The sequence below is a fragment of the Callospermophilus lateralis genome, chromosome 4 (genome assembly GCF_048772815.1).
Source record: "Callospermophilus lateralis isolate mCalLat2 chromosome 4, mCalLat2.hap1, whole genome shotgun sequence".
Lineage (NCBI taxonomy): Eukaryota > Metazoa > Chordata > Mammalia > Rodentia > Sciuridae > Callospermophilus > Callospermophilus lateralis.
Window position 1 is genome coordinate 33205851 of NC_135308.1, and position 25687 is coordinate 33231537.

Genomic DNA, 25687 nt, shown 5'->3' on the forward strand with positions numbered 1-25687 from the left:
GTCTGCCTACCTTGCAGGTAGCAGCTGGGCCCTTCCTCCAATTGGGATGATGTGTCTACCATGCCAGCGGGCCGCTGGGCCTGTTCTGCAGGTCAGTTGCAGGTCTGCCTACCTTACAGGAACAGGCGGCGGGATGGCGGCTCTGCTCTGCCCCTCCTCCAATTGGGGTGGCGTGTCTACCACGCCAGCAGGCCACTGGGCCTGTTCTGCCGGTCGGTCGCATGTCTGCCTACCTCAGGCGCGGGCTGCGGGGCCCATTAAGAAATTCTTAATGAATCTTTCTCAGAAGGATTGTTTGGGGGAAAGTATTCCCTGATGGATACAAGGTAAATTACAAGAAAGGGTAACTCTAGACCTTTGCTTGCTTTAGGAGGACTTTCAAGGTTTTGGAGGCTAAACAAAATTGAGTTACAGGTATTTTCTGAATGATATTTTTAAAGTCAGTTTTTCTTACCAGACTCTGATTTCTATATTCTCTCCTCCTTTTTATTTTTGTGAGAATGTTGCTGGATCTTGTAAAATTAAACAGCATTTAGGCAATAATGGAAGGCCTGCTAAGAACTGTGCTCTGTATTGCCAAAACCTCAGAGTACACTCTTCAGGGTTCTGGTGGTGTTAGCTGCATTCAGGTTCCTGATGGCAAGGGTGCTTACTTCTGTGTTCCCTTCATAACATCCCCTGTAATTTACTCCAAGGTTCTGGCATATTGCTGGACTCTTATCACCAGCTGTCACACCCCTCCTTCCCATCCATATTTGGCAGGATCTGAGAACTCAAGGATGCCAGTAGAAATAATAGTAGCTGTGGAAACAACTTCAGTGGCATGGTCCCCAGAGACAAGATCAAAATTTGGCACCTTTTCTCTCAACATGAAACTAAAAATGGCACTGAATTTGCTACTTGGTGGTATATAATTTTCTTTAATTACACATTTTTGGTTTCAAGTTTTCCACATGCTGGCTTTGAAGTGTCAAACCAACATACTCTGGTTAAAAACAATGGCATGCCCCCTTTTTATTTGGAGGAAAAAGAACTATAATGCCATGGGTTCTGTTCATCTCCATCAGGTTTGAACAATAAAAGGAATGCATGCTGTAATTTCATGCTTTTGAATGGTCTTTGAGACTGAAAGAAAATTCCTTCAAAAAGATATCTGACAGATCTTAACTAGCATATTGTCTCAAAATTATTTCATGAGTTTTTTTTCCCTTAAAATTTACTGGAAAAACCTACAAGGGGAAAAAATCTGAGATTATATGATAAATACTTTTTAACTACAGAAGAAATATTTTAATTTTCAACATCTTAAAATTGTTTACAGTTCACAAATAACATAACCAAACCACCAAAATGATAAGAGTATTGACAATAAATAGGTTTTCATAGTTATCAATGGCTTAACAGTCAGGTGAGTAAGTCACTTCTAGGATTGATATTATTGTATTTTTTTATTTGTGACTTGGGTGGTGGCATGAACAGTATGCCCCTTAATTTTGTGGATGACAAATGTCAATTGTTATAACTTATTTAAAAGGGTTTTGGACTGACTGGAAATCGTCTTGGAAATCTATGTTCTTCTGCCCTGAGAAAGAAGGATGAATTATGTTAGGTGCCATCCAAGGTCCTTCTGACTGTTGCCAGTTTTAAGATCGTCTGTTAGTCACTCCTAATTCACAGGAACCAATTCAGCTACAGAGACCTAGGATTCCAAGATCAACTCTAGGGAAAACATTGAAAACTCAGAAGTACTTTTCCTTTAACTATTTTCTCTCATTTTTTCATAGCTGAAATTCTACATACTGCCTTTTCCCTATCCTCATTCTTTGCTATTCCATCAAAGTACCTTTACCCCCTGGGTGCAAAGATCTATTCCTACTTCCCTTACAATTCTGACTCCTCAAACCCCAGCAAGTAAAAAGATAAAAATGAAAACCTTTATGTTAAAAAAAAAATCCAACTACTATAGCAGCACAGAATAGTTATCATTCTGGGGAGACTTCGTAATGAAATAAGGTGCTGGTAAGATTTTCTTAGATAGAGGATGGGGTTGAAAAATCCCAGAAACCAGGAACTGAGGGATCAAAGGCACAGAAGCAGGAAGATCAGGGGGCAACGTTTAAGGCTCAATGGGCAGATAAGGTTAGCTTAGGGGTCTGAGAGAGGAGATAGCTGGAGAGGCATTAATGGCTACCTGTGAGGAGAAAGAACATCATTAGATGATCAGAGATACCCTTTGAGAAGATAACTGGCAACCATGGGTAGAGTGGATTGAAAAAGGGACAGGAAACTGACTAAAAGTAATGAGAGTCTCTCCCACTCTCATTCTCCAGAAAGTACCTAAAACTAAAGACTAGGAGGTAACATTGTAAGAGTGTTATTAAGACATAAGGAGGGAAATACTAAAATAACCAGCCCAAAAAACTAAGGAATGATTTTGTCTAAGGAGCAAGGAAGTTAGATGAGCCTTTAGTTTTGCATAACGAGCTTTGTAAAACTGCCTGAATAGGTAACTTGAAGAAAATAAAAACTAAAAAAAAAAAAAATTAAGGGCCTAAAATAGGGGAATGATACTGAAAACAAGGCCAGGACAATGAGAGAGGTCAGTGGACCCAGCAACTAGACTGGATGAGAAGATGAGAAAGGAAGACACATTAAATCAGAGTTTACCTGTAGGTGACCAGGAACTATTTATTGAGTATTGCTTCAAACCTAAGGGCTTTATATACACTGACTTTAATTAGCTTTATAACAAATCTATAAAATAGGTAGTCATAATTTCTATTTAATAGGCAAGGAAACAGAATTTCAGAGGTTAAGTACTAACCCAAGGTCACACAGTTAGTAATTTATAGAACTATCATTCATCCTAGACCTGTGTGACTTTCATTGTCTAGGCTAAAATGATGCTCATGGAGAGAGAAAGAAAGAAAACCTGGAAAGCAAAACAGTTTTGAGATAAAATTTGAGGTACCACAGGGTTTCTACATAAACTAAAAGGTGAAGTTTATAGTGTTGCTTGGTCCAGAAAGAAGTTAGTATTAGAGATACAGATTTGAAAGTATCCACATCCATCCACATGGAATTGAAAATTTGAAAATTAAATCAGTTGAGAAGAAATGGAGGCCAAAGAAGGATTTTGATGAATGCCTACATTTTGGGGGATACATAGAATAAGGATTAAATTAGTAGGGGAAAGGTTATGAAATCATAAAAATCATACAATCATCTGGAAATAGATGAAAATGGCAGTTGAACACTATCAACCATGATAAAAGAAATAAACATTTTTTAAAGATTAAATCTACATAAGTACTATTTTTTTAAAAAAATATTTATTTATTTTAGTTGTAGTTGGACACAATACCTTTATTTATTTATATGTGATGCTAAGGATCGAACCCAGGGCCTTGCATGTGCTAGGCAAGCACTCTACCACTGAGCCACAACCCCAGCCCCAATAAGTGGTATTTCTAAAATTTCAAAATTAACAATTATGGTGTTCACATAAGAATTTTTTATTTCATATATTTTTTTACCTATGTAATTTTTAAATTGCCATTTTTAAAAACCTTGAAGTTAATCAAAATAACCTGATATTAATTTCATCATCATCATAATATTACTATAAAACTTATCTTGAGACATATCATAATATAGTAATAAAGTATTCATGTGAAAAAACCGTGCCTGAAACACACAGATGCTGCCCATTAATAGCCCTGCCCACCCTCCATGCCCATACTGTTTCAGCCTTCCATTTACTTGCTGTAGCAGAGATGCATTATTTATAGTCTGAGACCTTCTCAAAGTCACATTTCATTTCCTCTTGTGTGGATTTCCACACTCTACTACCCCCTGGTAGAACAGAGAGGTGTTACCAGGATGCCATTTGTCTCTAGACTTAAAGCCAAGGTCCACTGCTTACTGGCTTGGAAGCTTCTTCAATCTTAACTCAAAAAGCCTCCATTTTCTCAGATTTAAAATTGGAAGGAAAAAAAAGTAATAGTAGCTATTAATGGAGTATTTGTGAAACTTAAATGAAACCATGCAAGTGAAACATTAGTACAGTGCTTGACACAGAGTACCTGTTCACTAAATGTCATGGGGTTTTTTTTGTTTGTTTGTTTGGTTGGTTGGTTTTTGTTTTTAATTGCACAGTACATGGAACACTTTCTCTGAGGTTAAGAGGGTCTGGTATTGCAAATCAAAACTGCTCCAAGATTGCATCTCACACCAGTCAGAATGGCACTTATCAAGAATACAAACAACAAGTGTTGACGAGGATGTGGGAGAAAGGCACACTCTTACATTGCTAGTGAGACTGCAGATTGCTATAACCAATCTGGAAAGCAGTATGGAGATTCCTTAGAAAACTTGGAATGGAACCACCATTTGACCCAGCCATCCCACTCCTCGACTTAAGGACTTAAAATCAGCATATTATAGTAACGAAGTCACAGCAATGTTTATAACAGCTCAATTGACAATAGCTAAACTGTGGAACCAACCTAGATGCCCTTCAATAGATGAATGGATAAAGAAACTGTGGTACATATACACAACAGAATATTACTCAGCATCAAAAGAGAATAAAATTATGGCATTTGCAGGTAAATGGATGGAGTTGGAGTATATCATGCTAAGTGAAGCAAGCCAATCCCCAAAAAACAAAGACCAAATATTCACTCTGATAAGTGGATACTGATCTGTAATGGTGGGGGGCAGGGACAGGGTAAAATGAAGGAACTGTGATTGGGCAAAGGGGAGGAAGGGGTAGGGAGGGGAAGATGGTGGAATGAGATGGACATGTATGACTAGGTACATGTATGACTGCACATATGATGCGATGCTACATGGTGTACAAACAAATGAAAAGTTGTGCTGCAATTGTATACAATGAATAAAAATGCATTCTGCTGTCATATATACCTAATTAGAATAGATAAATTTTTAAAATAAAACAGTAATTTATGTTCAAAAAAATAAAACTTAGCTCCAAGCTGCTTCTGGCTATTCTCCCTGCACCCCCACTGTGATATGCATGAACCAAGGATCCTTGGAACCATCCATGAATACTAGCAGCAGATACCTTCCCATGCATTCAAATCTGCTTTCCAGCTCAGGGTTGAAAAATCCGGCTTATTTTTCGTTATTTGCAGATGTATTTTATTTAGCAAGTTAGCTAGTTTTCCCTTTATTTATCTGCCAAGATGTTCCATGTAGTTTTATTACAGTACTGCTGAGTAATTTCTGGAACATTCTTGACTCTTTCGAGTTTGCTGCCTGCCTCTTTCTTCTCTCTCATTAATCCTGCATATGTATCATATCTTAAGTTATGCATAAGCCGTAAGAGCTTCACCAAAATAAAACCAAATACTAACAATTTCAAAGCAGATAATATCCTATGACCAAACAACTTATTGGTTTCTGTTTTCAATAAAGTATTAAGCAAGATACAATATTATTGGGCATGATTCTCATTATATAACATCTTATTGAGATTTTGTGGGGAAAAAAATACAACAACTTCTGTTGTTGCCCATCTGGCAAATAAATAAATAAATAAATAAATAGCTGTATTAACAAAAACATCACTTTAAATTCTAACATTTGACATCTGTTCACAATCCCATGGGTTCCCCTTCAAAGTCTATTAAAACCAATAGTATGAGCAAATCTATCATTTGAAAAGTCTTTATGTTAAAAGTCACAATGATTATATATTATTTTGCATGCAAACTTTACCATATTGGAATAGGCGTACTCACTAAATGATGGGGTTAGATCCCAACAAACCCATCAGAGGTTGAAAATATTAGAACTCAAAAATGTATTTAAGGGTCTGGGGTTGTGGCTCAGTAGTTGAGCACTTGCCTGGCATCTGTGAAGCACTGGGTTCAATTGTCAGCACCACATATAAATAAATAAATAAAATAAAGGTCCATCCACAACAAAAAGAATATATTTTTTAAAATGCAGTTAATACTCAGAACCTACCAAACATCCTAGCTCAACAAGAGTATGTACTATAGTCCCTGTTGTTTCCCCTCATGATTGTGGGGCTGACTGAAAACTTCTGCTCCATAATGACACATCATACTGCATATTGCTAGCCTGGGAAAAATCAAAATTCAAAAGTCAAAGTGGGTTTCTACTGAATGTGAATATAGCTTTTGCACCATAGTAAGGTCAAAAAGTCAGAAGTTGCATCATTCTGAATCAGAGAAGGTCTGTATTTATTGTTGCTATGCCATAGTATGTCTGTCAAACCTCTGCTGTATGCAGAACTAGCTCCCATTACTTTGTATCTAAAACCTTGACAAATGTATGGAGTGATAAATGTTTAGAAAGCTCCTGACATTTTGCCACTCAAACACTACGTAATTTAATACAAAATGACATACAAAGTTATACCTCTTTACAGATGACAACTTGTAAATTTAAGAATTCTAAAACCTGTATCTTAATCCATAAAAACCAGAGTTTAAATGGAATTGCTGACAGACTGTAATTTAAGCAGGGAATGTGAGTAGATACAATTTTGCAAATATATGGCGTAGATGTGGCTATCTGTGTAGCTATAGCATGCTTTTAGATTTATTAATAAAAGAATGTGGAACTGGTAATTAGAATGACCCAAAACTGTTGATTTTTTAAAATTCATTCAATCATACATAGTAATCGTGGACTTTCGCTCAGCTACTTCTCATATAATACACTTAAGAAGTCATTGATTATTAGTAATATGATATTCATTCTTAGCTGTTTGTATATTTGCTTTATATTTTGTTTCTCTTTAAATTACTGTATCACTATCCTCAATAATCTTAGATTTTAAAATTTTAGAAAATAGAAGTATGGCTAATTTTAAATCACTTATTTATCAGATACTTGTTGAGGCCTACTCTAGGTGTCAGGAACTGTGTTCCTAAACCTATTTATATCTTATAAATTATATATAGAAGTGAAATAAAACAGTCCTGGGTGGGTTTCTCCAAGAAGTTAACACTTGCCATCGGAGGGACTAATAGGTATTTGACAGTGCAGAACATTGTAAACAAAGGGGACTTTTTATTGAGTGGTGCCATGGTCTGATCAAAAGAATCCAAATAATTCAATAATATAATAAATAAATGGAATTCCTATATATTAATAACTGTCCTGCTATATGCCAGCTATGCTTTATATGCTTCTAGAATTTTCACATCAATTTAACAAGTCTCGTTTTTTAAGTAAATCTAATCTTTGACAATAATTTTTCCAAGATTAAATCCTCAAGTAAGTATTAAACAAAAATCTTTAACTGCATTCAAGGCCAATGTGATTTTACACTATGCCAATGTAATTTTGTTACTACTTAGATAATATATTGGATATTTAATAAAAGCTCTTTGAAGATGGTGGTTATCACACTACTTCTGACAAATGTTTTAAATACTTGTATTTTTCTATTTCTCTGGTAAATTCGAATTTGTATACTGAGCAAAACAATGTCAAAAATTTCTCTTCATGATAGGGTAATATAACCATCACCTATGGCATCCCTGTGGATTTTGGCTTTCCTTAAGAAATAATTACTTGACTATATTCTGTGGAGCACAAATGAATATTTAGTAGTTGTTAATGGTTAAATGGCAGTGACATATTCTTTTTTTTTTTTAGAGAGAGATAGAGGAGAGAAGGAAGGAGAGAGAGAGAGAGAGAGAGAGAGAGAGAGAGAGAGAGAGAAATTTTTAATATTTATTTTTCAGTTTTCGGTGAATATAACATCTTTATTTTATTTTATGTGGTGCTGAGGATCGAACCCAGCCCCTGCAGGCATGCCAGGCGAGCACATTACCGCTTGAGCCACATCCCCAGCCAGGCAGTGACATATTCTTATAAATATTTTTGATAAATTAAGAAAACAGATAATATATTAAAATTTAAATTAGATTACATTTATAAATTTGTACTTATATCACGTAGTCCTCTAGTTATGTTTTCTAAATATTTTAAATAAAATTAGTACATACATTATAAATTTTTGACAAATTTGTTATTAATTCCGGGTGTGGTGGCACACACATATAGTCCCTGCAGCTTGGTAGGCCAAGCCAGGGGGAGTCTGAGATCAAAACCATCAACTCAGCAAGATACTGTCTCCAAATAAAAATGTAAGAAGGGGCTGGGGATGTTTCTCTATGGTTTAAGCACCCCTAGATTCAGTCCCTGGTACAAAAAAAATTTTTTTTCACTTATAAATTTATAAAAGTATAATCATACAATATCAGAAACTCATAAGAAATTACCCGACACATATGTATGTATTTGGTCTGAGTCATTATTGAACTATGTCATAAATTAAAAAACCACTAATCTTAAATATTATATTCAAATTTTATTATATTTTGCACATCTGAATCCATTCTGATCATTTCATATACAAATTCATCTGTGAAACCAGTTTTTTAAAATTTCATTATAATCCAAATACCTAGCATGTCTTTTGAGAACATATAACAGAGCATTATAAATTTGCAAATGACCTGTGGCCAAGCACTTGTGGAAAATACTGCCACAGAGCATTCTATCACTTACTTGAAAGATGGTGAAAAGGGAACATGGACAAATTACAGCAAATAATGATTCATTCATAAGACTTTTCTGATACCAATTAGCTGAATATTAAATCATTATTGAAATGTTGCCATATTGCACAGCATTACTTCATAAATTGCATGTGTTTGAGGAAATTTTATAATTTTATTGTGCAGTTGTCCTTGGTATTTCAAAAACTGGGAGTTTTAACTTTACATATGACTCTTGTTATAAACATGCTTACCACTTACTTTTGGAGCTAAAAGCAGCAGACCTTTAACAACTTGTATTTTTTACCCCCAGCAATGCATCTATTTGGCCTCAACTGGCAGTTACAGCAGACTGAAAATGACACATTCGAGAATGGAAAAGTGAATTCTGATACCATGCCAACAAACACTGTATCATTACCTTCTGGCGACAATGGTAAGAGAAAGAATTATGCATACTGTGTTTTTCTTTTAACATTGCTTTTCCATAAACTGATTTTTACCCATGCTTACATTCAGTTTATATAGGAGAAAGAGAAGGTTTAGAAATTATGGGTATCATGTTTTTATGAGTGATTTTTATTAACTTACTCAAAAGGTTGGAAATTCACATTTTTATCATAGGAATACTATGTTTTTCTGCCTTCTGATTTCATGGGTAGGCTTTTCTGCCTTTGCCTCCTGAAAGTATCTATTGAGATTTATTTTTAGTCTAAAATAGATTATAGTCCTATAAGTGACCTCTTATATTACCTTGGGTATATTAAGTTTTCTTGATTCAACTTGTATGTGATGTGTTGGAATACTATATTAATTTTATTATAAAAGCTTTTAAATGCAAAACACATTAAAGTATTATAATTTATTGACCTTTCCTCTGCTTGCCCTATCTCTAAACCTTTAAGAGTTTGCATTTTGGGATACCACAGATTTTTAAATCAATTGATTCTGAATTTAAAAATGGACTTTAAGTGGTTAGAGAATGCTGTGTGTTTCATTTGTCCATATAAACACCCCAAAAAATACAGACAGGCATATGTATATTTATAATATATTTTATATATATACTTGTTTATTATTTCATATATATATACATGTCTTGGCATTGATATCTTTAGATGTTTTGCAAAATATGCTAATACTTTGTATCTCAAAGCAGCCTAATCAATGTATCTTCCTCATTAACTGATAAATTGTTTGCCTTTAAGAATTTCTTTAGCCCTTCTTCCTCTTTGTTTCTTTATACCTAGTACATTTATATTTTACTTTGACATCAATTATGTCCATCTCATATGGCTAATTTCTTTGCAAGACTAACAAGAAACTAGTACATATTTGAAGAACATATTGCTGCTATTTTACATGTACCCCTTTACTGTGACTAATGCTTTTTAACATTTTTTTTTCTTTGCCTTCCCATCATTTATTTTAACAATTATACTTGATGATACTTCCCTGCCTCCTTAGAGAGTTTGTGGAATTTTATAAAACATTAGACTTTCACAATAATACTGAATGCCTCCCCACATGGAGCCTTTTCATACAAAGTTCTACATGTTCTGAAAGAACTATAAGCTGGTGACTGACATGTCACCACAGCTTAAGCAGACAAGGGCAGTCACTGTGCAGTGAGTTCATAGAGGTGAAGAAAAGCTTTCATAATTGAAATGACAGGTGAGAAATTTCAATTAAGTAAACATTAATTACCTTAAACACTTATTTGATTTTATACATTGATGACACACATATGAACAAATCAAGTAAGTATACAGAAATCAGGAATGTTAATTTTGTTTATATTGAGGGATAATCAGACTATCAAAGTAGTTGATTCCTATAGAAATGCTTAGATGGCGCTTATTAACTATGCATGTAGAGAACTTTCTGACTGAAGAAATTGTAATTATGTTAAAGAGATATATAACTTATTGTGGACATTTTGCTTATTTTACAATACCCTAACCTTTTATTGTGATTACAGTGAACATAGAGTATATGGCTAATTAGTTTCACAGTACTCTGAAAGCATGATACTGAGAAAGCTGGGGATTCAGAGATGCTCCCCTAGCCTGGTCTCTGTGTCCTGGTATTTTGCCAGGAAATATGTCTGCTCACATCAGCATCCCTCAGCTCACATAAACCCATATTCTAATCCTAACTCTTTCCCCTATTTACTTAGTAGCCTCAGGCAAAGTGTGTAGTATTTTAGATTTGCAAGAGAAGTTTGGGGCAACCCTGGAATGGACAGCCTAGCATCATATCAGCTCCAGAGGATTAGAATATACACATGAACATGGCTTCAGAAGTCTCTATAAAACTGGAGTCCTCTGAAACCATGACTTTTATACTGTCCGTGACTGCAGTAAGAAATCCATGTCACATTAAAGCCAACATGCATATACACATATATATCTGATATAATCCTTGTTCTTATTTTGTAAAATGTACCTTAGTGTTTGCTATTCTGTTTGATTATATTTCTAATTTTTTTCTTCTTTTTAATTTTGAATTTTATTTATTCTAATTTGTTATACATAACAGCAGAATGCATTAGATTTCCCATTTTTAACAAATGCTAGTTATAGTTCACTAAAGTAATTCCAAAGTTTACAAAGAACAACAGTTTTATTCCCCTTCTCTCAGGTGGCGGAATTTCTCCTGTATGATCATAGAGTGTACTGTATACAGTTGGTACGTGTCTGTCCGGCAACTACATGTACATGTATTAAAAAGTACCTTCATCCTAGCTGTGTTTAAAAAAAAAAGTCTCTCATATAAAGGATAATTAACAGCCCGGAATCAGTTAAATATACTAGAGAACTGATCCTTTAACGTGCCAACTGGATCAGGGTATTTGTAGAAATTTCTCTTCCTTTAAAGAAGGCTCTGTCTGGACTCAGAGCTTGTCCAAACTGTGACCTAAACAACAATCATTTGTCTGCTTCATTATTTCCCCCATAACCTAAATTACAAGGAGATCTTTTTTCCATTTTTCCTGGTCAAGTGTCCTATTTCTTAAATACTTATGGACCGGAGTCACAGAGGAGCAGAAAGGGGCTCTATTTGCAAGTAAAATCTGCTGCTTTGAGAACTGAATGATGAAATTGCCATGTCTATGCACCATCCCATGCTACTTTCACTCTATAAACTGTCCAGGGACGCAGATCACATCATGTTGTTTCTTTAGAATAATTTCAGATTACAACCCTCTTGAAAGCCTGAGAATTCTGAACAAAACTCACTAGGAGAATTAACTGTGTTAAGCATAATGAGAAAATTACTTCACAACTTCTCAATGCAATCCTTGTATTTGTGTAGTGCTATTTTATTCTTATTTTGTAAATATAATTCTAAGAAACAATCATTGTGCTAATGGTTCAGTGAACTCCCTACTTGCCTTTAAGTTAATATGGAACCAAAGCTTCTAAATGGTAGTTAGTATCTAAAAGAAGAATTTATCTTATATGCTGTGATCCTTTACTGATTATTCCTGAGACCTTCTTTGACTACATATTTTAGAGATGAGGTATCGTAAGTGTATGGGCTCGGACAAAACTGATGGATATGGACAAAGTGAATAAATAGATAAGAATAAAGTTTGGAGCTCAAACAGTCTTCCTAGAAATTAGAATTATTCCCCTGGACCAAAGAATTCATTTAGCTTAATGTACTGGAAAAAATCACACAGGCTTATACTCAAATTCTATCTCCTTCCTTTATTTACTCTGTAACCTTGAATAAGTTACTCAACCTCTTTGAGGCTCAGTTTCCTCACATGTAAAGAGGGAATAGTAGTACCTAACTCTTGGCTCACCAGCTTCTATAGTCTGGCAATCCAACTATATTTCCCATGCAGGGTTCTCTGCCCCATATGTAACCTATAGCCCTCTCTCAGCAAATGACTTTGGATTCTGTTGAATAGAACAATAAAAGAAGGAGCTCCCTTGATTTCCTGTAAACAAATATCCATTCCTGTATGTACGTGGATCTATCCTTTCACCATTTTCTCCCCCTATTCAAGGCTATTTGTTCCAAGATTCTCTTAATCTCATTCTGTATTTTTAAAACTCCCCCCATCTGCTGACCCTCTCCAGTCATCATTTGAACTTTCCAGGGTTTCTCATGTTTTAGGAAGAAAAAAAAAATCTCCCTTTACTGCCTCCTACTCCAACTCCACCAAGTCTTGCTCTTCTTTCTTACAGTTTTATGAACACAGTGTGTTTATTTCCTATACCAACCTGTTTAACCTTCCACATATTGCTATGCCAGTCTGGTTTCTGCAGTACTCCTTCTCATGACTGTCCTCTGTCACCACCACTTTTTGAAACTGATATCTTCCAGGGTTATCCATTGCCATGTCAATAGCACCAAGAAATGCTTTTCACTCTTTATCATATTTGAGTTCTTGATAGCATTTAAAAGTTAACCAATTCTTCCTAATTGAGGTGTTCTTTTCTCTGAGCTTCTGTAATATCACATTCACTGTAACTTCCTAACAATTTTGATAGGACCATCTCAGTTTGTTCAGTTGGTTCATCTCCCTCTACCTGGTCCCTAAACATTACTCTTTCTCGGGACTCTACTCTTTCATAGATTCTCTCATCATCTCTCCTGACATTCTATGTGCCATAGACTCCAAGATCAATAAGTTCAGCCTAGATTGCTCTCCTTAGCTCCAGAAATCAACTCATAAAATCTATCCAAGTTTCTTTGGAACATCTCCACTTGGATATCTTCCAAGCATCTCAAACTTCATGTGTCTAAAACTGAACCCATCACCTACTTTGGGTGTCTATTACTGTATAACAAATCATACCGGTAACTTAGTAGTTTACAAAAACAATTTATCATCTCTCATAATTCTGTCAGTTAACTGGGAAAGTTCTTGCATTCTTATTTGAGACTCCCATGCAATTACTTCCAGATGTCAGCTGGGGCTATCTGAGGCTCCATTGATCTAGAAGTACATGGAGGCTCATCTACATGCCTGGCATTTGATGCCATTTGTAGATTCAAGCTCAGCTCTACTGTGGATGTCCTCTAGAGGACCTAAAGTTGACTTCCCATGTGGCTTGGGCTTCTCAGAATGCACTAGCTGGTTCTGAAGAGGATCATCCCAAAAGAGAACTTCTGAGATTTCAAAAGAAGCTATGATAGGGCTTCTTGTGACCTAGCATCAGATATTCTGAAACATCACTCTCATCACATCCTATTGGTCAAGAAGTCAAGGACGGTCAACGCAGCTTCATGGTAAGGGGCGGTCAGCTCCCCCTCCTAATTTGGAAAATGGAGGAACATATAGCCTAAGGGCATTTTGGATAGTAGATATTGTTGTGGCCTTCTTCATAAAACATGACTGCCACGTCATCTCTCTCCAACTGTGCCCCTCTCTCAGGGATTTCAAGATCAGGAAATGACATTGTTATTGACCTACTTAACTGATTTGGAAGTTTAGGAGTCATTCCTGACTCCTCCTACTATCTCAACTCTCATATTTAATCAATCACTAAGTCCTGACAAATCTAACTTCATTATCTCTTTTGAGTGTTATCATTTTTCACCTGAATTATAGCAGCCAATTATCTGTACTGTCTCCAATCTTGCTCATCTATTCTTCACATACAAATCTGAAATAAAAATACCTCACCAAACCCCTTGGTGACCCAGATTCTAGTCACATGCCTTTAAATGACGTACAAGGCTTTCCACATCTGGCTGCTCTTTGCACCACACTACAATACAAAAACTGTGTAGCGGAGAGATATAAGTATAAACTCTTGAGCCAAACTGCCTGGTTTTCTGTCCTAGTTCTGACCATTAATGCTTGTATTACTTGGGACAAGTTATAGAGCTTCTTTGTTTCTAGTTTTCTTATCAATTAAAAGGAACTAGTACTATTTATAAATTATAGTACTATAATTTACATTATAGAATGGTTTTGAGTAGTCAAACCACTTAATTTTGACTACATGGTTTAAATGGTATATAGTCCATAACAAATACTTGGAAACTGTTAATGGTTATTTACTATTTAATGTATACCTTCATTGCTGAAGTGTAAGGCAAAGATCATTATTTTTCCACTGCTCTATGCGAAACTCTTAGCAGTTATTGGTCTGTAATAGGTACTTAAAGAGTATTTGTTGAACGAATGAGTGAAAATGATGTGATATAAAGTATATAAAAGGCCAGCACAGTACCTTGCATAAAGTATATGCAGAGCAAACACTGATGTAATAATGGTCAAGAACTGCCACTCACTGGCCTTTATGCAAATAACCTTCTCTAACTTCCTGTTTTTTTATAAGGTAGTAGTGAGGTTTAAATCAGATAATACATGTAGAATGCCAAGCAGTGATACATATCAGTAATTATTAGTTTGCATTTTTCTGTAATTCAAGATTATGTATTTATAATTTGTAGCAAAATTCTCAAGAAGATAGATTTTTAAATCATCATCAATAATATCCACAGTAATTACAGTAAAGCAGTAATAGAAGCCCCTATAACTATCTATTTATATTTTTAGTTACTTGGATTTTATGAAAGGACTCTTATTTTTCCTTTGAATGGATAGTATTGATTCATTTAGATTATTTATTGTATATTATGTGATATACACCAAGAATATATTTCTAGAATATAGAAATTTTTTTAAAAAGACAGTTGCAGTTGCTTTTCCCAGAACATGTGGATTTCTAGACAAGGCCAAAATCAAGTAAGCAATTGCAATGAATTAGAAAATAATACAGTAAGGGAAAGTAGAGGTATGATACCATGAGAGGACATCGCAATACCAGAATTATTGAAAGGGGCAGTGATATGAATTCCAAAATGTAGAGGAGGATAATTGGAGATAATATAAGAATAAAACAAAAGCTTATAAATTTTGATTAGTATAACTATGACAAATGACTCTGCCAATCAAAAACAATAACAACAACAACAAAACTTTTATATAAAAGTGCAAATTGAAAAACTATGGATGTGTTCATGTATACATGTAGATGATTCATCCTACTTAAAACAATATTTGTTACTTTTAAAGTTTACATTTCTGTTCATCGTGTATCGATTTTTTCAAATACAATACAACTTCAGAAAAATGGATATTGTAGCACATTAAAGATTGCCTTTTGATTTGAAGAAATAGGCCTAATGGGGTTGCAAGAACATGGAATTTTATTCAATATTTTTTATAATATTTGTGTTGTTGAAATGTATAATAGTTTCTTAATTAGTTGCTATATTGATTTTATCCACTAAACTATGTTTACAAAGTAGCTGGGTTTTTTTTTTAACTTGTGATGTAATACTGTATATGTTCACAATGTTAAGTTATGGCATGTGGTTATTATTATTATTTTTTAAACCTGTGTTCTCTCAGAGATCTCAGAGTCCAGGTATGAACCCAAGTTTAGGTCACAAAATCAGAGAGTGGGCTATTGATTGTCCACAAATGCCTAATTTTGCTTCCTGTCATCTTAATCATTAGTGCCTCTGTGGGACCTATAATAATGCTACTATTATTTACCCTCTTCAACAATTGCAATTTCACTTTGATAATTGGGTTTTCTTTGCTGCCTTTCCATTTTAATCATTACAGGCTTGTTTACTTCATCATAGGCAGATAGCAAATTGATGATATGTGTAGAGAAATATTTAGTGTTTTGTGACTTCCAATGATTTTTCTGATATCACAAAATAATTTTTAAACAGATACCAAACCTCTTAATTATCAACGTGATATTAAATACACTGTTTTGCCCTTGTAACATCTATGGTTGATAAACATCTACAAAATGTTTTTCAAAGATCAAAGTACTTCTTAAAAGGTTTTCTTTTAAAGGCCACGGTACTGATGTGTTTTCATGTGAGCTGTGTATCACAGAAGGAGAGGAGTAACAATAGCCTTGTGCACGTCGTCTCTTTATGGTTCCACACACTGACAACTGTTATTTTAAGACATTAATAAGACTGTTGTGACACATCCTTACTGATGAAAGGAAAAAAATCAGAGTTAGTAGGTGAAAAGACTGCTGGTGACTCCCACAGTCAAGCACAACAGGACATGTTTAAAAAAAAAAAACCTTCAAGATGGTGCCCTAGTGTGTCTGAAGACTTGGTTCATCTCACTCTCACTGTGAAGGCTTTAATTGGTTTGATTCCTAAGCCACAAACGTTGCATTTAGAATAACTACAGGGCAGACTGTTCCCTGGCTCTGTGTTTTCCTCCGTTATTCCTTCTTTTTCTCTGTACACCCTGCAGACAACCTTGGTATTTCCTATGATCATTCCCAGGTTTAGACTCTAGGGGTTTATGGAGGTAGTGATCTCAGTGAGGAAGGATGAAAGCCCTGAGACTGGCCTTCCTTTATTTCCTCTGAAGCCAAAGTTTCTGGAATTCAGGGCACGATGAAAGACTTCTGTGTCCAGCTTTTATCTAAGAGGACTGATGAGCTTCAGAGGAAGGGGTTGTGCAAGTATTTACAAGTTTATGAAATCATGTCAGTGGCTCACTGACTCCCAGGTGTGTTCACAATCAATAAAGAGCATTTGAAAAATACTAACAGGAATGACCACACTTGATTTGGCCAAATTAGAGAAGCTCTCTTGACTTGAAAAGCAACAGGACAGATTTTTTTTTAAAAAAGACAAAGACACTTTAATCCCCTGATATTCAAACTAGAGGCCCATGTGGAAATGTAACACTAATCTAAGCTGCCACTTTGGTGGATCTCAGCAGAGAAAAATCAGCTATGTCCTTACATTTCTACATTACTGATCATTATGAAAGGTCAGGTCTGCATCTACCTTTTAGAAAAGGCATGTTCTCAGACTTTAATTCAAAATAAATTCCTTCTAAATAGCATAATAATTTGAAGCAAATCGAAGTTGACAGGCACCCAGAGATGAGATTCATATTTCACAGGAAAAGCTAGAATACACATGTGATCTATCTTGTTCTTGTATTCCTTTTAAGAAAATATCTATACAAAATTAAGTAGAATTTTAAAAATTTTCTTGAGACCATGTAAATGTGTTTCTTAAAACCTTTTCTGTATGAAATCATGGGTATAACTGTTAGTTCTAATAATTGATTGAATGTGACTTAGTTATTGCATAAATATGCTAAATATTTTGATAATTATGAAACACGAAAAGTAGAAATGTATTGGCAAAATCTCTCCAAATGAGGTGAATGGGAATTTTTGCAAAGAGTTTATGTATGTGAAAATTACTTACAGAATAAAGCAGAATTCTATATTATTCCTATTCCCATTTCCCCTTTTTACAAATATAAGAATGAGAAATCTTGCTGCAAGATAAGTAGGAATGGAAGGAATTTTTTTGAGTGAAGCTGTTCAATTCATTGCAATCCTCGCTAGTCAAATGTCAAAAAATCACATTGCAATCTATTTCCTTAAAGTATGTTTAGTGATCTATAAGCTGACAGTGCCATCCCATTTTTCCTTCAGTTTTATTGAAAGCAAAGAATTGGCAACTACCTGTGTTAAAAAAGACTTGGCAGACAGATTTTAGTATTAACCCTTTTCTATTTCTGTGTGGTAAACCAAAAAAGTCATTACCAAGCCTAGCAAAATACTAATTATCCTGTTATTCTTTTACATAACAGCACTGTTTAGTACAATCATAATGGAGTGGAAAATTGAAACTATTGTACATTGTAACTCACCTTTACCATTGTAATCTTTTTGAATGCTTTCAAGAACATTGCATGCTTTAAATATATTGATTTAATTAGACCATTTAATTTATGGGAAATAGCTTTGATATAATTTAACTAGAAGAGCCAGTACTCATTAGAATCAAACTTAGTTTATGTCAGGAAAAAAAAATCTGACATTGTTTTCAGTTCAAATTGATAAATCTGCACTTTGTCACAACCATCTCAGTTCTGGATTCCTGCTCTAGTTAGGTAGCTAGATAAAGCACAAATCCTTACCATAAGCTTCACAATTGTAATAAACGAAGCATTGTTGCATTTAATATTTCTTGCTTTATTGATTTGGTCATTCTGAAACTCTTCTGAAGGTTAAAAACGTTCTTTGACAATGGTTGAGGGTAGGTGATAAAGCCTTAGTTATCCCTCCCTCTTGATAGATTGACTTCCAAACATCTCAATATCCTGAGTACCCCATTCTTAACCCCACACTTTGTGCTTGATGGAAATACAGGTAAGACAGAGAAACACTGAATCCCTGCATTGGGTTTCTGGTGCCCTGAGTATAGGAGGTTTCGCCAACATAAATACTTTAAATTTTGCCTTTGTTTGGCTTGCTGGAAGCTCATGACCCAAGACAATGTATCATGTCAGATTTTGTATATGTGAGAAGTGTACCTTATGTTTTAAAAAATGTCTACATGTGGAAGTTGAGATTCTAAAAATTAATTTCATAAACAAGTACATGTCTAAATGTACCTGCACAGGAAAAATAAACCATCTGTCCTCTGCTCACGTACCACAACCATCAACATGAAAGATTCTGTGAGCTCCAAAGGTGTGGGAAGTCTTCCCACCAGCAAGCAAGCAAGCAGTGCTGTGGAAGACTCCAACTGGGTTCCTTGCCTCCAAGTTGCTTGTGACACTGTCTCTGGAGACAGAGTCAAAGTCCAGTGAGAGCTCAGTCCCCTGCTCTTCAGCTGCCAGTCACAACCCCATCTGCTTTACCTGTGTTCTAACTTCCTGGCTACAAATTGGGGTTCCCAAAACCCTTTCTTGGGTCCAGTTAACTTGCTAGGGTGGCTCACAAGACTCATACATTTACTGGGTCATTGCAAAGTATACTACAAAGAGCACAGATGAAGAGATGCACAGGTGAGGTATGGGAGAAGGGCCCTGGTCCTTCCGGGAACCTCCACGTACTCAGTGGTCCAAAGCTCTCTAATCTCTGTCCTTTGGGAGTTTTATGGTGGGTCTGTTAACATAGGAATGATTAATCAAATTATTACCCATTGGTGATTAACTTTAACTTTCCGTTCTTCTCCTCTCCCTGGAGATTGGGAGGTGGGCCTGAAAGTCCCAACCCTTTGATCCTGTCTTGGTCTTTCCCATGATCAGCCCCCTTCCTGAAGCTACTTGGGGCCTGCCATCTATCAACCACTTCAATAATGTACAAAAAGACACTGTCACTTCAGAGATCTCAAAGATTTTAGGTGTCATGTTTCAAGAAATGGGGATGAACACCAAATATGTATTTTACAATAATAGTACCCCAGGGTGTAACAAACCTTGTTTGAAAACCCCTAGACCTCCCTGGGTACCTTGAACTCTAAAACTCTATTACATTATGATTTAATTAGTTTTTTTCATTACAGGCAGGAAAAAAATTATCATAACCACTACTGCCTCATTCAAGCACATCCAATCAACCTTGTTTGGTTTTTTTTGTTTTGTTTTGCTGTTGTTTTAGAATTGAAAGAGCTCTCTTTCTGTAAAGAAGCATCTGTTAAATTAGCTCTGAGACTAATTGGATAAGTAGGTATACTCATTGACACAACAATTGGTCCTCATATCATTTCAGTGAGACAGATTTTTAACCTCTCAAAATCAATATGAAGAAAGCAGCAAAGCAAAAATACCTGGCTATTAAATTACTTTGAGATAGTGAAAGCTTAAACCCTAGAATTCAAAATTTGATTACTGTTACCAAAGCTATTACACATGAATAAAGATGTTTGGGATGAAAAAGTTTCTGGGATTAGTACCAGTTTGTGTTTAACAGCTCTTAAAGCACAGGTATGCTATTAAAACTTCTAAAATCGCTTACAGTAGCAATAGATAGGATCACCATTAGAGAGTAGATTAAATTACATAAACTTCATATAGAAAAGATAGAACTTGTTAATAACAATAAAGTGTAATAAAAGGGTAGAAGTGCATAAACTGAATGAATTAGACAAACCTGAACCATATTCATATTTAATAGGATAGTGTGCTAACAGGTTTCAGTTGGGAAGAAGACTATCATTGCTCTCAGTATTTTAAAAATTATTTTATATGGAAATCAACCAAATGACAAAAATTTATTAGGGATGTATTATAAGTTACCACATAAAGAATGATATGTTGCAGCATCCTTGGTAGTTTTTTTTAAATAAAAACCCATTATTCCTTCCTAATGAAAATATAACTTTACATCCTGAAATTATGAGCAATGTAGATGTACTAGTGTGGTTTAATGAGTTAATATATATGATTTTGTGTAAAATAAGTGAATATATTTAAAACTTAGTAGCATAAAGTAATATTTTTGTTCTAATAAAGAGCAAAGATTGTACTGATGAATTGGAATATGATATTAGAATTCTGCAGCCCTCCATTTACACCATGTAGTTATTACTTACTGTGAGAACATAATCTACTTCTGTGAGTCTTAGTTTCCTCATCTCAAAACATCGAACTCATAGAGTTAGTCTTGAAGTTTAATGTAAATAATGCAGGTAAAACTACCTGTCATGTCATAAGTTCTCACCAAAGATTAATCCCATCTGTCTTCCCCCACCTTAATCCTCTCAGTAAAAGCTAATTCATGACAAATGTAGGTTGCTGTACAGAAACATCCTAAATGAAAAGTAGAAAGTCATCTCAAATACTTGAAATTTTCACTAGGTAAAGCAAGATGTCTCTTTAGATAGAAAGCAAAACCAGTCTCTAGGTGATGGATTATATTTTTCTTTTATTAACTCTTTATTCTAATTTTGCTAAAGTGAATGCATATTATTATAAAATAAATAATAAAATTTCTTTGAATGATGCAGTTTATTTAAGAGTTGGTACATGAAAAATCACATGGATGACTATAACTCAACTTTGAAATTTTATTCCTTATAGCATTTTATACTACTAAATTGGTTCAAGAAAAATAGACCCATTTGCTGAAGGACTGTTAGGTGCCATGATTATGGACATTGAGAATGAAGAGAGGAAGTAAAATTGCAAATAATTTCTTTTTATCAAGCTCTCTGGTACAACCCCCTTCTGCCTCCTACCTGGGTTTTTATGACTGTATTCTCACTGGTCTCTCCATTTCCACGCTTCCTACACTACTACACTTTAATGTTCTTGAAACAATGATTCCATTTCACCTTTAGCCTGCTCAGAACCTTTAATGGGTCTCCATTTAGCTGTAGCTGTCCTTTGTAACTGATGGAACATGTGTCATCGTGGGGTGCAGTAGTACAGGTAATAAGCAATCCTAACATTTACTAGAAATATACTCTCCTCAAACCTCACATTTATCTGAACGAGTGAAGTTATTGTGAATTGCTTTACAGTCTCAGTCAGAAATCATGTATCTGTCTTACTCAGCTATGATTGTGAAGCATGCTTTTCAGTAATCTTGAATTTTGGGTCTCTCAATTACCATACACACACACACACACACACACACACACACACACACACGAACAAGTGGCTTTGTGCCATTGAAATGCCATTTACCCATAAGTCTTCTTCAAGTATCCATTTTAAAAGCATACCATAAATTATATGTGTAGTAATAAAATGCTAGTAAATATAATACATCCTTGGGGAAATAGTATAATAATGCTCTTTGATAGAGTGAAAATACATACAGAATATAAAGGATAAATACAATATTCTTTAACCTGTTATTCAAGGCCCTCTACACACTGTGCCATTTTCTCTTTGCAGCCTTATCTCCCATTACTCCCATGATAAACCTATTGTTTTTATTCATTCAGTACTAAGGACCAGCCACTGCAATAGCACTTGGGTATCATGCTCATTTAATCCTTACAGTAGTCCAGTGATCACATTCCCTTCTCTATTTTTCCAAATGAGATTTAGTGTCTCTTCCATAAGATCACTCTGCCAGTTGGTGTCAGAATCAGGATTCAAACTCAGGTCATCTGACTCCAAAACCAATGTTCCTCTTTCCTAGCCAGATGGATTTCTCTGTTCACCATAATCCTAACACATGTTCATTTCCACAGTCATTTTTTATATCATGATGTTTATTCCCACTCAGAAATGTTGTTCTACCTGTCTTTAGAAGTCCAGCCTACAGTGAAATCCTCCTCCTTCCTCAGTCATACATTGCTTTAGATTGTTATTTAATTTATCAGTTTGTAGGTGTTGTCTCCTCAATCAGGTTATTAGCTGATTGATGGAAAAAAAACATTTAAGTGGCAGGAAATCATCTCTAAGATATTATTGTTTAGTTTATATTTCTTGTTATCGCCTCAGTGCTATGTCCCTAGAAGACATTCTGTAAAAACAAACTCAATGTCAAATTAATGATTCTTGACAGATAGAAGACTTTCTCCTTTTTCATTAGGACGAGATAGTTTATAATTCTCATTTGAAATTAAGTCCTCAAATTTTGAATTATTGACTTCTTTAGAGGCTATATTCTGTTTAATATTTTTTAAAATAAGAATAAAATTGGTAAGTCAATTTTGTTATCATTTTAAGAGGTATGAATTTGATAGAGGATAATTTGCCCAATTTCATTCTGTTTCTCAGTTTTCATGGACCCTTTCTACATAAGAACCAATTAAGCTATGTGTTTCCATTTACTGGTAAATGGTAAATATTCTTTCACTGCTAACCTCCATAGAATAATTGAGAAAGGACCTCTCATCCAAGAGGTGAAAGGAGAATGCCATATCAAAAAAAAGTGGAATCTTGGGTCTGTTTTCCAAGAATGAGGCCATGCAGGAAGAAAGATAGTGTCTAAGAGATGGCAGAGACCCAGAGAGCAGAAAGTTTTTGTTCCTGTAGACTGAAGGTTAGTGGGAGGGATGATGTCATAGGCCCACTAAGGCAGAAAGTTGATTGTGAAATGAGAGTCAAAAGAAAGAAAAGTTGTGACAGCCTACATTAAAAATGAGAATTTCAACATGTCACTCTGTCCCTCACAGTGTCCCCTTTACCCCTTCTCTACATTCTTTTATATATCTGATTTTTCATTCATCTAGTATATACCTTAGAGAGGACCACATGAGTCAGGGCCATGGATTGGTTTTGTTGTCATTTGCTTAGACTGATTTGGAAATCTCCATAATTCATTCTGCTTAATTTATACTTTGCAGTATTATAGTATGGTTAGGATAACTAAGAAGTACCAGATTAATCTCTTCCAAGAAATAACAAGACGTATAATTTGTAAAATAATTGTGTTTCAAATGATCAAGAAAGACCGTAGGTGTGAAAACAGCTTCCATAATAGGCATACCTGGGGGGAAGTCAAAGGATTTTGACTTAAATATCTTAAAGAATGTGTTATATCAGAATTAGTAAAACAACAATATCTGACAAAAATGCTTTTAAAGTGAAAATTATGTGAGCACATTTTATTATCAGAAGATGAAATGCATGAGCATTTTGTGAAAATTGTTTTTGGAAAAGAAACCTGTTTTATTTTCATTTTCTGTTCTTCATCCATGGATCTTTCACATTCAGGAAAATTAGGTGGATTTACACAAGAAAATAACACCATAGATTCTGGAGAACTTGATATTGGCCGAAGAGCAATTCAGGAGGTTCCTCCTGGGATCTTCTGGAGATCACAGCTCTTTATTGATCAGCCACAGTTTCTGAAGTTCAATATCTCTCTTCAGAAGGATGCATTGATTGGAGTATATGGCCGAAAAGGCTTACCACCATCCCATACTCAGGTAAGAGCAAGCTTTGTTGTGAAGAAAATGGAAAGTGTCCTTTGCATTTTTACAAGCTGCTCTGATTCCTGCCAGGCCCGGTGGCACATCTGTAATTCCAGTTACTTAGGAGGCCAAGCAGGAGAATCACAAGTGTGAGGCCCCCACTTGTTAACATAGAGACCCTGTTTCAAAATAAAAAAATATTTTTAAAGAGCTGGGGATGTAGCTCACTATTAAAGCACTCCTGGGTTCAATCCCCAGTACCAAGAAATAAAAAGTTATTCTGTTTCTTAAGTTCAGCTGTTTGGTTAACCAAACACTTTTGAATGGATCTTTTACTATCGAAAGAAATTAGAATGTAGCTTATATATTTGGTTTGAGGTTTTCCTATCAGTTGTAGGAAGAACACAATTTTCTTCCTGAATTGCTTTGATCATCACTTATTGATTTAAAATTTGCTAAAATTTGTGTGTTACTTAATAAACATTGAGCATCACCTGTATACCTAGTAAATCAGGACAGATTTTCTGAAATTCTGTGATAATTTCATATGATTATAAACTTTTATGTAGTAGATGCATAACATATTCACCATAAATATATATTCATTCTGTTGAAAATATATTATTTAAAAACTTATGTCAGGTTTACTCTTAGTGAAGAAATTATGGGAATATAAACATAATGGCATGAACTTTATCAAATTCAAGCCACTATTCTTCTAAAAGAATGAACATCGAGATTAATAGGCAAAAGAGCTTTCATAGAAAACCAAGTATAAATCCCATCTTCTTGGGAGGTTGAGACAAAGTATCTGTCTCAAAATAAAGTAAAAATGAAAAGGGCTAGGAATGTAGCTCAGTGATAGAGCACTTGCCTAGCATGTACAAGACCCTGGTTTCATCCTCAGCAATACACACATACACACACACAACTGAGAATTTTCATGTATATTTTATGTTATGTAATTTTATGAGAAATGCTTTTTTCTATAACCTAGGAACATAAATTATGAAGAGAAACTGATCAGACACTAGTAAAGAAATCACATCTTCAAAGAAACATGAGTAAGAAAATTCCAGCATGCTTTCTCTAATGTCATCATGGATCAGGTTCACATACATATGTAAAGTTTATGGCTGTGAAATTTTTGAATATCATGCTGTAGAGTATTCATTTTTCCTATCTATATTATTAAAGTAAATGCCCTGGATCCTTGTACATCAAATACTTCTTACAATGTACTTGTGTCCAATTTTCAATTTTAGATTTGATTTCAGTTCATGTTATAGGTGACACTGACTGGGATGTAATAAGCAGATTTTCCTAAATGGATGTGTGCCTCTAGAATTTTAGTTATAGCAGATAGATTGCATTCATAGCAATAGTCCAGGGAAATATGAAAAAAATATTTTTCCACTGAAACCACATATAAATTTAAATTATCTTTCTCTATTTCAAGAAACATA

At 34.8% G+C, this 25687-nt stretch overlaps 1 protein-coding gene across 1 annotated transcript in view; it reads left to right on the forward strand.

Annotated features, from left to right (window-relative positions):
* Tenm3 (teneurin transmembrane protein 3) overlaps nucleotides 1–25687 on the forward strand; it is a 339337-nt gene that overhangs the window by 187852 nt on the left and 125798 nt on the right. Inside the window, exons 4-5 of the mRNA XM_076853679.1 lie at nucleotides 8884–9006; nucleotides 24022–24236. Coding sequence (XP_076709794.1) covers nucleotides 8884–9006; nucleotides 24022–24236 — 338 coding nt within the window. The remainder of the gene's footprint in view (nucleotides 1–8883; nucleotides 9007–24021; nucleotides 24237–25687) is intronic.